Genomic DNA, 18,053 nt, shown 5'->3' on the forward strand with positions numbered 1-18,053 from the left:
GATCTGGTAGATTGCTTATCTCCATTTTGTTTAGTTCTTTTTCTGGAGTTTTGGGACATGTTTCTTTGTCTCATCATCTTGGCTGTCTGTGTTCGTTTCTATGTATTGGATAGAGCTGCTATGTCTCCCAGTCTTGGGAGAGTGGCCTTATGTAGTATGTGTCCTATAGGGTCCAATGGCACAGTCTTCCTGGTTACCCAAGCTGGGGGCTCTAGGTTCACCCTTCCCGATGGGCTGTATGCACCTTCCTGTTGTAATTGAGCCTGATTGCTGTTGGCATGTTAAAGGGAGGGATTTACCTCAAGGCCGATTGGCTGCAAGAATGGCTGTGACTACAGTGCAGGAGTTGCTGTGCAGGGGCCAAACCTATGGAGCAAAACTCACTTCAGCAAGACTCTGGTGCCCATTGATACCTCTCCTTAAGTGTGTCACTCATGGTTGGGTGGTGCTTTGGCCTGGTCTGAAGCTATCTACTCATTGCACTGTCCCTGAGGCCTCCTAGAAGGTGCAGGCCAAGATTAGCTGCCACTGGGCCTTGCCTGGAGTCACCTGGCATGAGCTAACAGACTGATCTGCAGATGGCTGCTACTTGTTGGGCTTCAAGGTGCCTGGGAGAGACCAAGTTATGAACCGGGGCCAGCTGGTGCTGCTGGTGCTTAGCCTAGGGACACTTAGCAAGAGGTTCAGAGAAGGCCAAGGACAGACTACTGCTTGTTTGGGGTTTATGAACCTTTGAGAAATTTTAGGAGAATCTGCAGCATGAGCCCAAACAGGCTATTTGTTTGGAAAAGCCACTGGAAATGGCTTTGGTGTATCTGAAAGTTGTATGGGGTGAAGTCTCAGGGAATCAACAGAGTGGGGTGAACAGTGTTAGCCAGGCTGATGAAGACCCAGATATGGAGCCTGTCTGCTGGCTGTATGGGGGGAGTGTTCAGCAAAGGAAAAATGGCCTCTGACAACACTTCTGTTTGAAAGAAAGCCGTCCTTCCAACCATCATTCCAAAGCCAGACAATTTAGTTCTTCCCCATATGTCCCTGGGGCTTTTTGAACTGCTGCCCCAGCAATGGAATCCAGAGAGGTGAATCCAAATAAGTCCATACATAGGCCATTTAAGAGGAACCACCTGGGACTCCAGCAGCCCTCCATCTCACTCAGTCAGAATCCAGACTGGTTTTCACAGCCAAAGTTATGGGGACTTCTCTTCCCAGCATTAGAACCCTGGGCTGGGGTACCTGGTGTGGGGCTGGGAACCTCTGCAGCAGAGCTATCCCTCCTGATTTTTAACTGCCACTGAATGAGGACCAGCCGATGCTGCATCTCTGCCTCTCCTCCCAGTCTTAATGTGGCTTCTTTTTTTACATCCTTAGTTATAGGACTTCTGTTCAGCTAGATTTCACATGGTTCTGAATGATGGTTGTTCTGTACTTCAGTTGTCATTTTCATGTGCTTGTGGGAGGAAGGGAGTACTGCATTTAACTACCCTGCCATCTTGAGAGGAAGCCCAGGATTATGATTTTCATTCATAAATATGGAAAATTCAAAGTTAACTACTTAGTTTCTGGTTGTATTCGCCAGTGACAGAAACAAAACCAAACTTGTGAGATTGGCTTAATTTACATATACCCTTCATTCTCTCCCTTTTGTCCTTGATTCTACCCAAAAGGAATATATGTTTTCAGAATACCTCTGGGAATATTTTCCAAACATCAGTACAGCTTGTTTCTTCAGCATTAAGATAAATAGAATTCTATGTGAGGTACACCATAAACAGAACTGTCTTCATCTCACCTTATAAAAATAAAATGGCCGCAAATTAAGAACTTCAATAATCCAGGGAAAAGTACGAGGTGAGCTATAAGCAAAGAGCACAATTTCCAAACAACAGGCCATCAAGGAACGATGGAATATATCTTGCTCTAAAAGAACCTTGGAAAAGAGAAAGACCACAGTTTAATATTTCTAACAAGTTTAGCTTTTGTCATTCTATAAAGACTATAGAAATAAGAAAAAATCACTTGTACACATTATATTATACTAGATTATCAGAGATAAAAATTTGAATTCTCAAACTGGTAAAGAGTTTTCTTATATAATCCTGCTCAATGGTAGATATATTTAAATGAGGCATACATCACAACCTGCTTTGAAAATTGAGCAAATAACCAAATAGTAAATATTCCCATTAAAAGAAAAGCACTAAGAATTTTTTAATGGGTTTTATTACCAGTGTTTTGTCAACAAAAGGGCTTATTAATCAAAAAACTAAAATCAAAGGTATTATAATATCATGGCTAAGACTTTAAAAAGTTCAGAGAAAGAGTTATTTTACTAAGATAAATTCTTGTTTCATCATTGAGTTTAAGATTCAACATCAGTTTTTAGTTTTAAACAGGCTGTTTATTGCCATCCTTCTTTTAAATATCACTCCAAATCAACAAAGAGAATAAGAAACAGAAACTATTCTGTAGAAAACTAGGAGACATTGTAATTGCAAACCATCCTCTATAATAAAGAGCTAATATGCTAATTAGACCAAACAGCTGAACGACCGTCCAGATGACATTCTGGACAACCATCCGGATGACCTTCTGGACAAAGCCAGGGCTGTGAGGGCTGGCCAAGCTACGAGGGGCTGCAAGGGCCAAGGCTGTGAGGGGCTGTGAGGGCTGAGGCTGTGAGGGCTGAGCCCCTTGCATGAATTTCAGGCCTCTAGTCTATATAATAAAAGCCCAGCGACTGTTACAGTGGAACAACCAGTTGCTGCCACCAGTGCTGCTGCAGAGCCCGAGGGCCCTGGGGCCAACTGTGCTCCCACCGCCAAGGCACTGGTAAAGAATGCGAAGGTGGCCAGCGTGAGGACGCAGCTTGAGATGAAGGCTTTGTGGGACGAATTCAATCAGCTGGGCATCGAGATGAACATCACCAAGGCTGGCAGGTCAGGGCACCCCTCTCCCCGCTGTGACTCTCCCCACATGGCGCCCGTCTTAGGCAGCAGGCTTTGGCTCAATCCACGTGAGCGAGACTGAGAAGTGAGGTGGGGGGCACAGCCTGGCCACCTGCGGGTCCCTCTCGGCGTGGGCCAGCTCCTTCACTCTCTGAGTCCCGGCTCTAGCGACAGCCGCCTGGTGCGCTGGGCTGGAGGGTACTGCTTGGGAGGCCAGGAAGGTGACAGAGAAACCCTGTGGACCTGCCGCCAAGGGTCCAGGACCACCAGAAACGGACCGGCTCAGAGCACACCAAGCTTGAGGGGGAAGGTAGCCGCCTGTGAGAGGCCTTGCCACCAGCTGGCTCCTGGTGGATCCCACCTCAAAGGAAACTCGATCTTTGGTTCCTTAGTTCAGTCTATCCCAGCTAAAGAGGAGCAGCTGGGCACATTTTAGGGGAGAATTAAGACTCTAAAACAGTGTGTTCTGTTCCCTGGAGATTGCTACCCAGTTGTCTTAGGCCTAAATTCAGGGTGATTGTGGGGCCTGGCTCTGCCACTGGGGCCCATGTCTTCCAATTGGCCTGTATTTGTTGTAAGGCCCCAAAGAGAAGAAGGAGAACAAGTTTTTCAATGCAATGGATTTGACCAACAGACAAAGGTGAGTGCCGGGCTATGTCTAATGTACACACAGAGACACCAGCTTTGAGTCGGCCCGGCCAAAGGGAGCTCAGGGCCTGTTTGCAGAGCCTTCTCCTGGTTTCTGTTTCCTTGCTGAGACCGTCCTCCCTGAGAAGCCTGGGGTCCATGCTCAGCTCCAACTCAGTGGGTCTTCTCCAGGCCTCTCCCCGCAGCTGGCTGCACCCCAGATAGGCCCCCCCAACCCAACCGGGGGTGGGGCCAGCCGGACCCCACCCATGTATGAATTTGTGCACCGGGCCTCTAGTATATTTATAAAGACTAGAAGTGGATGGAAGGATGACAAATTACTAAGAATAAAGCAGAATGGTCAAACATAAGGGCCTGAAGAGACACACTAAAAACAAATTTGCTCTATGCAACCTGAAAAGAAACAAAGCAACCAAAGGCATGAGCAGAATAGAAAACAGTGGTTGGGCAAGGGGCCAACATGGATGGATGTTGTAGTTAGAACTATACCTACCCAACCCCCACTCTAAGGAGTCAGAAGATAGGCCTCTAGTCTATCCCAACAGAGAACCTAAAGAATTATTCTCTGTAGAACTGAACTGGAGAGACTCGAAACTTGAGAACACAAGGCATAGAAGATTGAGGTTTTAGGTAGAAGTTTGCAGACTAAATTGTGACATCAAGTTTCCCTTCCTTGTTCTGCTCAACCACAGCAACTGTGAGGCAAAAGATTAGCAGATATTTCTCTAGAGAAACCAAAATATTAGCAAAACAGTTGAGGGTCTGTAATATTACATAATCACCTGAGGTTGGTGAGCTTTTATTTTATTTTTTAAAATATGTTTTTATTGATTTTAGAGAGAGAGGAAAGAAGAGGGGGGGAGAGAGAGAGAGAGAGAGAGAGAGAGAAACATCGATGTGAGAAACATCTATCAGATGCCCTGACTGCGGACTGAACCCATAATCTGTGCATGTGCCCTGACTGGGAATCAAAACTTTCGGGACAATGCTCAACCAACTGAACTACATTGCTAGGGCAAGGCTGGTGGACTTTTATTCCCACTCTTGCATACAGAGCTTTTGAATCAAACTGTCTTTCAACACAAGGGTTTATTAGTGTCTCATTTTTAGTGCCTCATCCAAATAAAAGTAAAAGTAAACATCTAAAAATGATCCAACATTTGAGGAAACCCTCCCATTGAAAGACAAAGATCAAAATAAACAGAAAAGAAACACAGAGGAAACAGACAATTCAAGCAACAGAACACAACTTCAAAGAAATCTAAATTAATAACCTCAGAGAGAAAGAAAGAGATCTTAGAAATTAAAATATAGCTAAAATAAAAAACTTTATTAGGATTGAATGATGAAAAGTTGAATAAATATCCTTACAATTATAACAAAAAGACAAAAAACAAAATAAAAATAAGAGAAGAGACAGCTGGTGTGGCTCAATTGGTTGAATGTCATTCCAAGCACAAAGAGGTCACTGGTTAGATTCCCAGTCAGGCCACATACCTAGGTTTCCGGCTTGATCCCCAGTAGGGGGCATGCAGGAGGCAGCTAATCGATGTTTCTCTCTCTCTCTCCCTCTTCTTTCCTCTCTCTCTAAAAATCAATAAAACATATTTTTTAAAGTAAAAGAAAAACAAGAGAAGAAAAATAATCCTGAACATCCCTCATCTGAAAAATAAAATCTACAGTGAGATAAATCAGTGGGCAATATATTACGTAAGAAATAATGCAATAAAATGACCCCAAACTGCTGGACATATTTTTGGGATTAAAAGAACAATTTTGCTCAGTTGTTGAGTGTCTACCTATGAACCAGGAGGTCACGGATTGATTCCCAGTCAGGGCACATGCCCAGGTTGCAAGCTCGATCCCCAGTGTGGGACATGTACGAGTCAGTCAATCAATGATTCTCTCATCATTGATGTTTCTATCTCTCTCTCCCACACCCTTACTCTCTAAAATCAGTAAAAATATATTTAAAAAAACAACAAAAGAACAATTTTATAAGAATGTCCAATACATAAATGAAAAGACACACAATAAGGCACTTTATTATAAATTTCAGTACATCAGTGATAAAAAGAGGATATTGCCCTAACCAGTTTGGCTCAGTTGATAGAGCATCAGCCCAGGGACTGAAGGGTCCTAGGTTCGATTCTGGTCAAGAGCATGTACCTTGGTTGTGGGCTCGATTCCCAGTAGGGGACGTGCAGGAGGCAGCTGATTGATATTTCTCTCTCATCAATGTTTCTAACTCTACATCCTCTCCCTTCCGCTCTGTAAAATCAATTTAAAAAAAAGAGAGAGAGGATATTGCCCTGGCTGGGTCCTCAGTGGTTAGAGCATCGGCCCACAGATGAAGGGTAGTGGGTTCAATTCCCAGTCAAAGGTATGTATCTGGGTTGCAGGTTTTGTTTTTTTTTGAGTTGCAGGTTTGATCTTGCGCCCCACTCAGGGTGCATGTGAGAGGCAACCAATCAATGTGTCTCTATGGCATCGATGTTTCTCTCTCTCTCTCTCTCTCTCTCTCTCTCTCTCTCTCTCTCTCTCCCCCTCCCTTCCTGCAATCCTCCCTTCTACTCTCTCAATAGGAAAAATATCCTTGGGTGAGGATTAACAAACAAAAACAAAAACAGAATATTAATATTCCAGAAAGTAAACACAGGACACATACCAATAATGAGAATTAGAATGCCATTGGACTTGAATGCCAAAGGAAAATGACTGTTAATCTAGAATTCTAAATACATGTAACTGCCAATCAAATGTGAGTCTAAAAAACATTATGGGGATGTACAGCATAGCTGGCGTGGCTCAGTGGTTGAGCATTGACCTATGGTCACGGTTCAATTCCCGGTCAGGACACATGCCCGGGTTCTGGGCTCAAATCCCAGTGTGGTGCATGCAGGAGGTAGCCGATCAATGATTCTCTCTCGTCACTGATGTTTCTATCTCTCTCTCCCTCTCCCTCCTTCTCTGAAATCAATAAAAAACAAAAACAGATAAAGAGAGAGAGAGAAAAAAAACCAGTATGCAAGAATTTATTCCTCTAAAATCCCTGGGAGGTATGGACACATACCTTAATATCAGTTGGCTTTAATGTTTGAGGGAAGGGGGTTTATTATTAGCTAACTGCGAATGAAGGACAAAAAAACAGTACCTGAATGGAAAGGATACTGATGGTGCACCAAAGACGAATTTTAGACATTTCACATTCCTGCCTAGATGTGACTAACTCTTGATGTGCCAAAGATAACTAAGGCCAACTAATATGTCATCTTGGCTAAGTTTGCCCTTAACCGCTGACCTCCACAATGAATTATACTGTAGAACCTCACAACACATTGCTTCCAGGCTTAAGATACACACACACACACACACACACACACACACACACATATATACACACACACACATATATATAGTATATATGTTTTTTAAAATATATATTTATTGATTTCAGAAAGGAAACGAGAAAAGATAGAAATATCGATGATGAGAGAGAATCACTGATGGGCTGCCTCCTGCATGTCCCCTACTGGGGATCAAGCCTGCAATCTGAGCATGTGCCCTGACCAGGAATCGAATCTAGGATCTCCTGGATCATAGGTGGATGCTCAACCACTGAGCCATGCCAGCCGGGCCAGGTTTAAGATTTATGGACCTTGCTAGAGGCTGAGAGAGGCAATTTACTTACTGACATGTCCATTCCATGAAGTCTTCGTGTTTCCTGAACCATTACAGTCTCTAGTATTTTATAATACAAAATTTCTGCAAGCTTTAGTCTGTTTACAGCAAAGTCTTAGGGGGGAAAAAAGGGAAAATTTGTTAATAAAACATAGCTGTTAAGGACTAAAGAACAAAACATATAAACTTAAATCTGATAAATTAAGAAAGCAGGGAACCCTGGCTGGTTTCTCAGTTGTTAGAGCCACAGCCCAAAGAGTCAGGGGTTCAATTCCAGGTCAAGGGCATGTACCTCAGTTGCAGGTTTGATCCCTGGCCCAGGTTGGGGTGCAAATGGGAGGTAGCCAATTAATGTGTCTCTCACATTGATGTTTTTCTCTCTTTCCCAACCCTCCTCCCTCACCTCCACTCTCTCTCTCTCTCTCAAAAAAAAAAAAAAAAGAATAGCAGGGAAGGAAAAACTTGAATTTCTACTTTTTTGGGGGAGACAATCTGTCTATTTTTATTGCTTTAGTTTTGTCTTCTTACCTATGTGAGATCCTGGTTGTTCATCTGTTGATTGAGTATAGTGTTGACAGAAAGTCTCTCCTATTTCTTTCACTATTTTCATAATATTTTCCATAGGATTACGCATACAAGATCTATAAAATACAATAGGAACTCAATTACCAGAAAAAAAAGAACAACCCAGCCTACCAACATTTCTTCTTTTAAGAATTAGCTTGGTTTTTCATGATCAAAGTTCTAGTCTCAGGTGTAAACCTAGAGTCCCAAAAAAGATGAATCCAAAGAGACCCACACTAAGACACATTATAATTAAAATGCCAAAGGTTAAAGACAAAAAGATAGTCTTAAAAGCAGCAAGAGAAAATCAGTTAGTTACCTACAAGGAAGCATTCCTACAACTGTCAGCTGATTTCTGAACAGAAACTTTGCAGGCCAGAAGGGAGTGGCAAGAAATATTCAAAGTGATAAAAAGCAAGGACCTACAACTTAGATATGTAAACTAGCATATTTCAAACAAGTCTACAGCCTCTAAATGAAATAATTTGACATTATGTTTAGGAATTTCAATATTAGAAGAATCAACAGCCACTATATTATGCTTATATTTATGACATTCTAGAAAAGGCAAAACTATTTCTTTCACCAGGTAGGGAAAGTTTTTGTCATTATTTCTTCAAGTAGGTTTTCAATATCTTGCTCTTTCTCTTCTCCTTCTGGCATCCCCATAATGCGAATATTAGTACATTTGAAGTTGTTCCTGAGGCTCCTTAAATTGCTTTCATATTTTTGGATTCTTTTTTCTTTTTGCTCTGCTGATTGGGCGGTTTTTGCTTCCTCATATTCCAAATCCTTGATTTGATTCTTGGAATCCTCTACTCTACTGTTGAATCCCTGTAAATTATTCTTTATTTCAGTTAGTTAATTTCTGACTGGCCCTTTTTCATGTCTTTGACATTCTCACTAAGATCCTTGAGAATCTCACTAAGTCCCTTGAAGCTCTCATTAAGATCCTTGAGTAATCTTATAACCATTGTTTTGACTCTGTATCCAGCAGTTTGCTTGCTTCCATTTCTTTCATTTGTAACATGTTTCTTTGTCTCCGCATTTTGGCTGCTTCCCTGTGTTTGTTTTTATGTATTAGGTAGAGCTGCTATGTCTCCTGGAATTGGTATAGTGACCTTGTGTAGTAGGTGTCCTGTAGGGCCCAGTGGCTCAGCCTTACTAGACACCTGAGCTGAGACTTCTATGTAAGCCTCTACGTGAGCTGTGTGCACTGTCCTGTTGTAGTTGAGCCTTAATTGTTGTCACTGGGAGGGGTTGACTCCCAGGCCAATTGGCTGTGAGGAACAGCTATGACAACAGCAGAAAAGCTGCTGTGCAGGAGACACTCCTATGGGGCAGGACTTGCTTCAATGGGGCTTTGGTGCTCACCAAGTCCTCCCCTTGAGTGTGTTGCTCGTGGATGTGGTAGGGTTGAAAACTGTCATGGTCTGAAACTGACTACCGGGTACACTGGCTCTAGGGCCTCCTGGGAGGTGCAAAGTCAACTGCTGCCTATGCCCTGCCTGGGGCCACCCGACATGAGTTACAGAATGATCTGCAGATAGGTGCTACTTGTGTTGGGCTTGGAGGTGCCCAGGAGGCCAAGCTTTGAACCTTGGAAAGCTGCTGCTAGTGCTGGGCCTGTGGCCACTTATCCAGAGATATGGGGCACGATGAGGCCAGCTGCTGCTTGTTTGAGAGATTTTAGAAAAGCCTGAAGCCTGAGCCAGGACAGCCCATTCATATGGAAAATCCACTGCAAACAGCTTGGGTGGGACTGCAAACTGGGTGGGGTGGGGCCTTGGGGTATCACCAGGACTGGTGAACAGTGTTGGTCAGGTTGATGGAGACTTAGATATGGCTCCTGCCTGTTGGCTCTGTGGTAGGGGAGGTCTCAGCCAAGGAACAATGACCTCTGCCAGCAATTTTGTCTGGGAGAAGGCTGGCCTCAGTTCTTGTCCTGATGCCAGACAATTTAGTTCCTCTCTGTATGTCCTTGGATGCTTTCAAGTTGCTGCCTCAGTGCTGGAGCTCAGAGGCAGTGAGTCTGAGTAAGTCTGTGCACAGGTCCTTCAAGAGGAACTGCCTGGGACTTCAGCAGCCTCTGTCACTCAGCCACAATCCCCACTGGCTTTTACAGCCTGAAGTTATGAGGACTACTCTTTCTGGCACTGGAATACTGAGCTGAGGGTCTAATGTGGGGGTGGGACCCTTTGCTCCTCACTGGGGTAGTTCCACTGCCAAGATATTCCTCCTGATTTTTAACTGCCATATGTGGATGTCCGACCAGCCCATTCTGGCCACTGCCCCACCGAGAATCTCAATGTGCCTTCTTTAATTCTCTAGTTGTAGGGCTTCTGTTCAGCTAGATTTCAGGCTGTTCTGAATGATGGTTGTTCTGTGGTTTAGTTGTAATTTTGATGTGGTTGTGGAAGAAGGTGAATGCCACATTTACCTATGCCATCATCTTTGTGCTAGCCCTCTTATTCCTTTTTTTGTCTGCCTTTTCTTAACTTTTCTCCTTTTTCATTGTTTCAGCCCTTTCTTTACCTACACAAAGTATCTCTAGTGCTACTGAAATATGTCTTTTTCCTCCAGGACCTACACTGGATAATTAAAGCATAAAATACTTTTTAGAATAAAAAAATTATCAGTTTTATTTTTTTCATGAAATTCTGTTTTTCTTTTCTCTCTTTCTTCCTTTCTTTTCTTTCTTTCTTTTTTTTTTTGCAGCCACCCTGATAAAAAAATTTTTGCTTGAAATGAGCAGGAAATTAAAAAAAAACACAAGTTTTGTTTCTTTTATTCAAATGTGTTGAATGAACTGTCCAAGCTCCACTTTACCTCACCATAAAACTTGAAAAAAAAGCTGTAATTTAGAGCCTAAGAAGACAAGAAGGTAAACTATGCAAATCAAAATCAATTATCTTTTTAATATTCTAAGGGATTTAAAAATATTGATCTCCTCTAAGCACCTATAGAGCCCTATTCTTCCTCCAATATAGCTCTGCTGTACTGTATAATTGTCTGTTTACATTTCTATGTCTTTCAGGACAATTAGCTCTGTAAGGCCAGATACAATAGCTATCTTATTAGCTATCAAGTCCAGTTCCAGGAGGTTCACAATGAACATATGCTGAATGAATTTTCTTTTTATGTCATTCCTCTTGTTGGTTGAGAATAGTGTTTCTTAATTAATGAACCCACATAAGTCAGTACCCATAAAATTTCTAGAACTCAATGGATTAAACTGGTTTAGCAAGATACTAGTTGAGGGGATGTCAATGAACTCCTAGCCTGGCTCTAGTTAGAACAGCCAATGGAAGGTGTCCAGGTTAGGGGATGATAGTGATGCAGGGGTATGGAGTGGGTAGCATGAAAGCAGAGGCCCTAGCAGCAGCACCCAGGACTGGGAGAGAAAACCATGAGGAAGCTTGGCTACCTGGTCGTTTGGAGGAACCACAAAGGGATCTTGGAATCAGTTGTGCTGATTTGTCTGGAGGTGAAGGGCCTTTTAATGAGATGGTAGCAGATGTCCTAACCCACCTGATCCTAAAAGGGTTCTGCCTAATAAGATCAGGGATTGGTACTGGTCTTAGCATGCTTATTCTCCCTCTTTCCTCCCCTTCTGGCCTTTTTGTCCAGGATTTCCTGGTCTCTAAGTCTTCTCCACTAGTCCTGAGAATCCTTGACTTCCAGGAAAGCCAACTGTTCTCTAATCACCTTTAGAACCTGGAGGACCTGTTATTAGATCTGGAATGCATCTTTTCCAGTGTGAGATCTCTATTTCCTTTCATCTGGGTGTCCAGGAGGACCTTGAATATAAGTAGTATTTTTCAAAGTCTGAGAATGTTCCCAATCTTTCAGCCTTAGTCATGTTATTCAATAGTTTCACTTCTTCATTATTATTTTTTTTTATTTTTATTGCTTTCAGAGAGGAAGGGAGAGATTTACTTCTTTTTTTCCACTTCTCCTTTTACTTCCTATTCCAAATGTGCTTGTTTTTCTTTCATAGACATAATTTCTGCTGATGCATTATACATGCAATCCTCTAGTTTACTCATTTGTTACCACTATTCAGATGATAGGTATGAGAATTATAAACACAAGGAGATAAAGGGCAATCAGTGCATCTTTGAAGGGCTTCAGTTGCTCTTGAAGGACAGGGTCGTTTTTAGGATTCAGAGGTAGCAAAGCTATCACTGAGCATCAAACTTCCCAGCTATCAGTGTCCTCCTGCTGATCAGGAAAGCTATCTCATTGTTCCATACTTCTGGAGTAGAAGAAGGAGCATAAATTTGTAAGGATACTTAAATGGTCATTTTAATGAATTGCTAGAAGCTGAGTGAGAAGTGGGAGACTCCTGGTGCTACATTCTTAGGGGTGGCCCCAAACTTTCCTGGGTTTTATCTTCAGGAATTCCACCAGGTTCTTATAATGGTCTTTTTTTAAACAATCGCAAAAAAAATATATTTTCTGGCTGCACCATCAATATGTAATTCCTCCATTTGATAAACATTTAGCTTGAACCCATTTAAGGTCAAGTAAAAAGAAAAATAATAATGTATAACTTAGGGATAGTTACCAGAATGGAATGTCAGAGCTAAATAACCTTTCAGGTATATCTAACCTTAAAAGTCTATAATAATATGAGTACTGATATGAAATTTTTAATAGGTACTTCTTTCTGATATTAGGTCAACATATTTTGTGATTGAAATGGTATGGTAAAACTTTCCCAATGTATATCCACTATCTTAAGAATTCTGAATATACTGAATACAAAATGGAATACAAAATCTAATTTAATTTAGAAAAATAATAGTATTGAACTTACTCAAAAATATTTATAAGTTGTTCACTTGGTGCATTTTTCAGCCCAGTCACAATACTCTGTAACCGGCTCACACTTTGAGTGGCTGAAGCAACAGGAGTAATGATAGCTTCTTTTTCTCGTAAATATCGCCGTCCTGTCAGGGGGGTTGAAGGTGCAAATGATGTTTTCTGTCAAAAAAAGAAAAATCTGTGAGGTTAAAAAGTTACCTTCCCCGTCATTATGTATTTAATTTAGTATGTATATCATCTTCTCTATTCAAATTTAGTAGACTTTTTCCCCTCCTCTTCTGGTTATCCACCAAATTTTTAGCAATATCATGTTAATAACTTCCTTAAATTTGAGTAACACTTTTTCAAAGCATAATCTCATTTTTTCTTCCTAACATTCACTTAAAAATAACATATACATTTTCATTTTACTTATGAGACAACAGGCACAGAGAAGTTAAAAACCCTGTTTAAGCTGATGAAGTTAATGGCAGAGCTGATCTTCAACCAGTGTGCTGCAAGAATTTTTAAAGCATGCAATACCTGACTATTTAGTCAGGGACACTGATCTTTTTTCCTTCAGATTGTCAAATTAAAAAAATTATAACAGCCGCTCCCCCCAAAAAACTGACAACAGCCAACACAACAAATACTGTCCAGCGTGAATGCCCTGCCTTGAACCATAAATATATAGGTATATAACAGAGTTCAACTCACTGGCCACATTGCAAAAGGCTGTATCTGACTGTTTAATTATACCAGAAATCCTTATATACAAGTATAAGCACCTGATTTTTTTTTAAAAAGCCACTTTGGAGCAAAAAGGGTAGGCAATTATTATTATTACTAGAGGCCCGGTGCGCGACAATTCGTGCACTCGGGGGTGGGGTGGGGAGGGGTCCCTCAGCCCAGCCTACTCCCTCTCGCAGTCCGGGACCCCTCGGGGGATGTTCACCTGCCGGCTTAGGCCCGCTCCCTGGGGGATCAGGCCTATGCTGGCAGTCAGACATCTCTCTGGTAGCCCGGGAGCCCTCAGGGGATGTCCGACTGCCAAGGAGGTGGGAGAGGCTCCTGCCAGCACCGCTGCGCTAGCAGCCGTCAGCTCGGCTTGTGGCTGAGCAGAGCTCCCCCAGTGGAAGTGCACTGACCACCAGGGGACAGCTCTTGCATTAAGCGTCTGCCCCCTGGTGGTCAGTGCGCATTATTATCGACCAGTCGTTGCACTGTTAGGGTCAATTTGCATATTACCCTTTTATTATATAGGATTTTTTGGTAAATCAAAAGTATAACTAATTTTTTTATCAGATTGGCAAAATAATTTATTTCTTTGGTGTGCTACAGAATTATACTGATTAGTTTATGTGTGCCATGAGACAAAAGGTTGAAAATCAGTGTTCTAGACTAGTGACTTTTCCATTAAACCTTATCCTCCAATCCATTATAAACAGAATTAAGCTTTGGCTATTAATAATCAAGTCCAGAGTTTTATAGCTGAAGCACAGGAAGAGCACATAGTTTATCATGGGTAGGAAAGCAAATTAAATTTTAAAGCAGTAGAATAGTGGCTAGTGATAAAAAGATTAGGAAGAAAGCATAAATCCTTTATGTCAAGATACATTCTCTACTGTAAAACCCAGGCATTCTGGGAAAATATATCCAAAATATGAAAAATAGTAAGAAATGTGGTAAAAATACTAAATGCCATAGTTTTAAAAAATTACCTTTTAAGGCTTTCATGGGAAATATGAATTAGTAGAAGAAACCCAAGATTTAGCTTGAAAGATGCTTCTGCTGTTAGTAGAATCATACACAGAAAGAAAAAGATCATTCAAGACTGAGGCCAGTCTAGGTTATATTACTTTTTCAAAGTGTTGTTGAAGGTTATATTCCACATTAGCCTGTGCTGTCAGTTTCCCTAATGGGGTGTCACCAGCGAACTTTCGAGGAGTTCCAATTTCCTCATCTGCATCTGCTCCCAAAAAGATCCGTTCATCAAAATCACCAACAGTTAAAACATATTCTTCATACTCCTTGTTCACTGCTTTGCTGAAAAAAAAAAATTACTTTAAGCTGCAAAAATAAAACCAAGTAACAGAATAAAACACAATGGGTTTATCTTGATTTGAAGATAGATTTAGACTCCACAGTATGGAAAAGCTGATGACTTTCTAGTGTTGTTACTTTTTTAAAAATATATTTTTTTACTTATTTTTAGAAAGAGAAACACTGATGCGAGAGCGAGACATCTATCAGCTGCCACCTGCACCACCCCTACTGGGGATCAAGCCTGCAATCTGGGCTTGTGCCCTGATCAGGAATCAACCAGCAATCCCTTGGTGCATGACAATGCCTACCCAACTGAGCCACACTGGCGAGGGTGACTTCTTATTTTTATTAAGTCTGCTCATCTAATGATATCAGAGGCTCCTACCTGATGACCATTCTTCACATTCACATACACAGCAATAAATTACTTTGAAAGGTGAGTGAAAGAGAATATATACTTAATCTGAAAACTAGTTGAACCTAATTAAGATACTAAGGCAATAATGGCTTTGAAATATAAGCACATTCTGAATTTGCCAACATCTACACTAATAAAAGAGAAACATGGTAATTGGCGTACGACCGCTACCCTTTTCATTGGCTAATCAGTGAGTATATGCAAATTAACTGTCAGCCAAGATGGCGGCCGGCAGCCAGGCAGCTGGAAGCGAACATGAGGCTCGCTTGCTTCAGTGACTACGGACTCCAACATTCCCTGCCTCACTTTCCAGCCTCTCAGTTGCAACTCTAAGCAACTATCTACTATGTTGCAAATAAGAAAATAAACAAAAGCCCAGAAACCGGCTTTTAGTCAGCCGGGCTTTAGCAACATTGTATCGATGTTTTCAGCTGCGAGGCCTCAGAGCTAAAGCTGGCCCAGAATAAAAAAAAAAAAGAAAACAAGGAGCGGTTGGAAGCTTTAGTCACTCGCTTCCGGAAAACAGCCCTCAGCCCCTCACCCAGACTGGCCAGGCACCCCAAGCAGGACCCCCATCCTGATCCAGGACACCCTTCAGGGCAAACGAGCCAGCCCCTACCCATGCACCAGGCCTCTATCCTATATAGTAAAAGGGTAATATGCCTCCCAGCACCGGGATCAGCGGAGCTGCAAGGCCTCCCGAACCCGGGATCAGCGGAGCCTCCCAGCACCGGGATCAGTGGAGCAGCGAGGCCTCACTGCCCCTGTGTCAAGCGGAGCCGCGAGGCCTCCCAGCACTGGGATCAGATGAGCCCCGAGGCCTCCTGGCCCCTGGAGTAGCGTGAGAGGGGGCAGTGCCCAAACACCCTGATTGCCCTGCAGTTCTGTGTGTGACATGGGGAGGGGGCACAAACTCCCTATCTGCCCTGCCCTGAGTGTGATAGGGGAAGGCGCCCCAAGCCCCTGATCAGCCCTGCTCTGTGCCTGATAGGGGGGAGCTCCCCAACCCCCTGATTGGCTCTGCTTTGTGTGTGACAGGGTGTGGCGCCCCAACCCCCCTCCACGGGCCTTGCTCTGTGTGTGACAGGGTAGAGCCATAACCTCCCCATTGGCCCTGCCCTGAGTGTGACAGGGTGCAGCGCCCAACCCCCTGATCCGCCCTGCTCTGTGTGTGACAGGGGGCGGTGCCCCAACTCCCCTATTGGCACTACTCTGTGAGTGACAGCGGGGAGCTCCTCAACCCCCTGATCAGCTCTGCTCTGTGCATGACAGGGTACAGAGCCCCAACACCCCTGATGGGCCCTGCTCTGTGCGTGACAGGGGACAGCACCCCAACCCCCTGATGGGCCCTGCTCTGTGCGTGACAGGGGGTGGCACCGCAACCTCCCCATCGACCCTGCCTTGAGTGTGACAGGGGGCGGTGCCCCAACCCCCCAATTGGCCCTACCCTGAGCGTGACTGAGGGTGGCATTGCAACCTCCCGATCTGCCCTGCTCTGTGCATGATGGGGCGGTGCCCCAACTCCCCAATCGGCCCTGCTCTGAGCCTGACCAGGGGCTGCACTTAGGAATATGGGCCTGCCCTCTGCCACCCGGGAGCAGGCCTAAGCCAGCAGGTCGTTATCTCCCGAGGGGTCCCAGACTGTGAGAGGGCACAGGCCGGGCTGGGGGACCCCCCCCACCCCCGGCCCCGAGTGCACAAATTTTTGTGCACCGGGCCTCTAGTTTGATTAATAAAAACTCAAATACAGAAGACATTGGGCCTGTTTATGACTTTCTCTGGAAAGTAGCTGTCAAGTACCAATGGTTCCCCAAAATAAATATAAAGACAACAAGGCTTGGTGACAACACCCACTCAATGTCACTAGAACAGTAGGAACTTGAATATAATGTTTCACTTAATAAATTGCAACAAATTATTATTGACAGCCTATACTATATTAGATACCATTAGTGGTAGATACTTACCTATTATCAGTAAAATTGGAAAAGTCCAGGAGGCATTCTCCTTTTAAAATCTAGGAGGAAAAAGTCATTATGTGACATCATATAATTGAGCATATTAGCACACACATAAAAACAATATTTATCTAAATTTTCACATTGGCAGTTGTCATAAATCATACAAACACAAAACAAAATTACTAAATATTTATTTCAGACCAGTAAAACTAAATCAGCATGCAAATAAAATATTAAAAACCATTTAAAGTCAAGGTTTTTTTCTTCTTTAAAAAGAAAATTGCCTTTAAAAATTTACTATTATTTTAATACGTTTTTATTGGTTTCAGAGAGAGGAAGGGAGATAGAAACATTGATGAGATAGAAACATTTATCAGCTGCCTCCTACACACCCCCTACTGGGGATTGAACCCACAACCCAGGCATGTGCCCTGACCAGGAATCAAACCAGTGAGTGACCTCTTGGTGCATAAGATGACTGACACTCAACCAACTGAGCCACACCAACCAGGCTAAACTCAGTTTTGAAAATACTTTAAAATCAGTCTTTAGGAATTTATAAAGAAGATGGCGGCATAGGTAAACACCGGAGTTTGCTGCCTCGAACAACCACTTCGAAAATACAACTAAAAGTCGGAGTGGACATCAACCAGAACCACGGGAAGGCTGGCTGAGGAGAGTCTCTTCAACTAGAAGCAAAAACAACAGCATTCCGACGCTCAGAGGAGGCGCAGTGTGGAAAATTTAAAGGTACGGTGGTGCGGTGGTGAGGGTGCGCGCGCAAAGGGGCCTGGGCGGCTGAGGGTGCGATTGTCGTTTTCAATCAGGAGCGAGTCTCAGACTCTGGGCTACAGATCCGGGCGAGTCTCTAGGGACCCAGACTCAAACGGGAGAAGCGGGACTGTCTGGCTACGGCCCCTCCGAGGTTTGCAGCGTTACGGGGACAGAGAGGCAGAGCCCCTGGGGACGGACTGAGAGCAG

General features: G+C 43.2%; 1 protein-coding gene across 1 annotated transcript in view; it reads right to left on the reverse strand.

Annotated features, from left to right (window-relative positions):
* The window catches only part of RBL1 (RB transcriptional corepressor like 1), an 85,625-nt gene that overhangs the window by 46,140 nt on the left and 21,432 nt on the right, over nucleotides 1-18,053 (reverse strand). Inside the window, 6 exon segments of the mRNA XM_006089523.3 lie at nucleotides 1,790-1,927; nucleotides 7,285-7,388; nucleotides 7,803-7,915; nucleotides 12,661-12,827; nucleotides 14,507-14,693; nucleotides 17,079-17,128. Coding sequence (XP_006089585.1) covers nucleotides 1,790-1,927; nucleotides 7,285-7,388; nucleotides 7,803-7,915; nucleotides 12,661-12,827; nucleotides 14,507-14,693; nucleotides 17,079-17,128 — 759 coding nt within the window.

Source organism: Myotis lucifugus, unplaced genomic scaffold, assembly GCF_000147115.1.
Source record: "Myotis lucifugus unplaced genomic scaffold, Myoluc2.0 scaffold_60, whole genome shotgun sequence".
In the NCBI taxonomy this organism is placed as follows: domain Eukaryota; kingdom Metazoa; phylum Chordata; class Mammalia; order Chiroptera; family Vespertilionidae; genus Myotis; species Myotis lucifugus.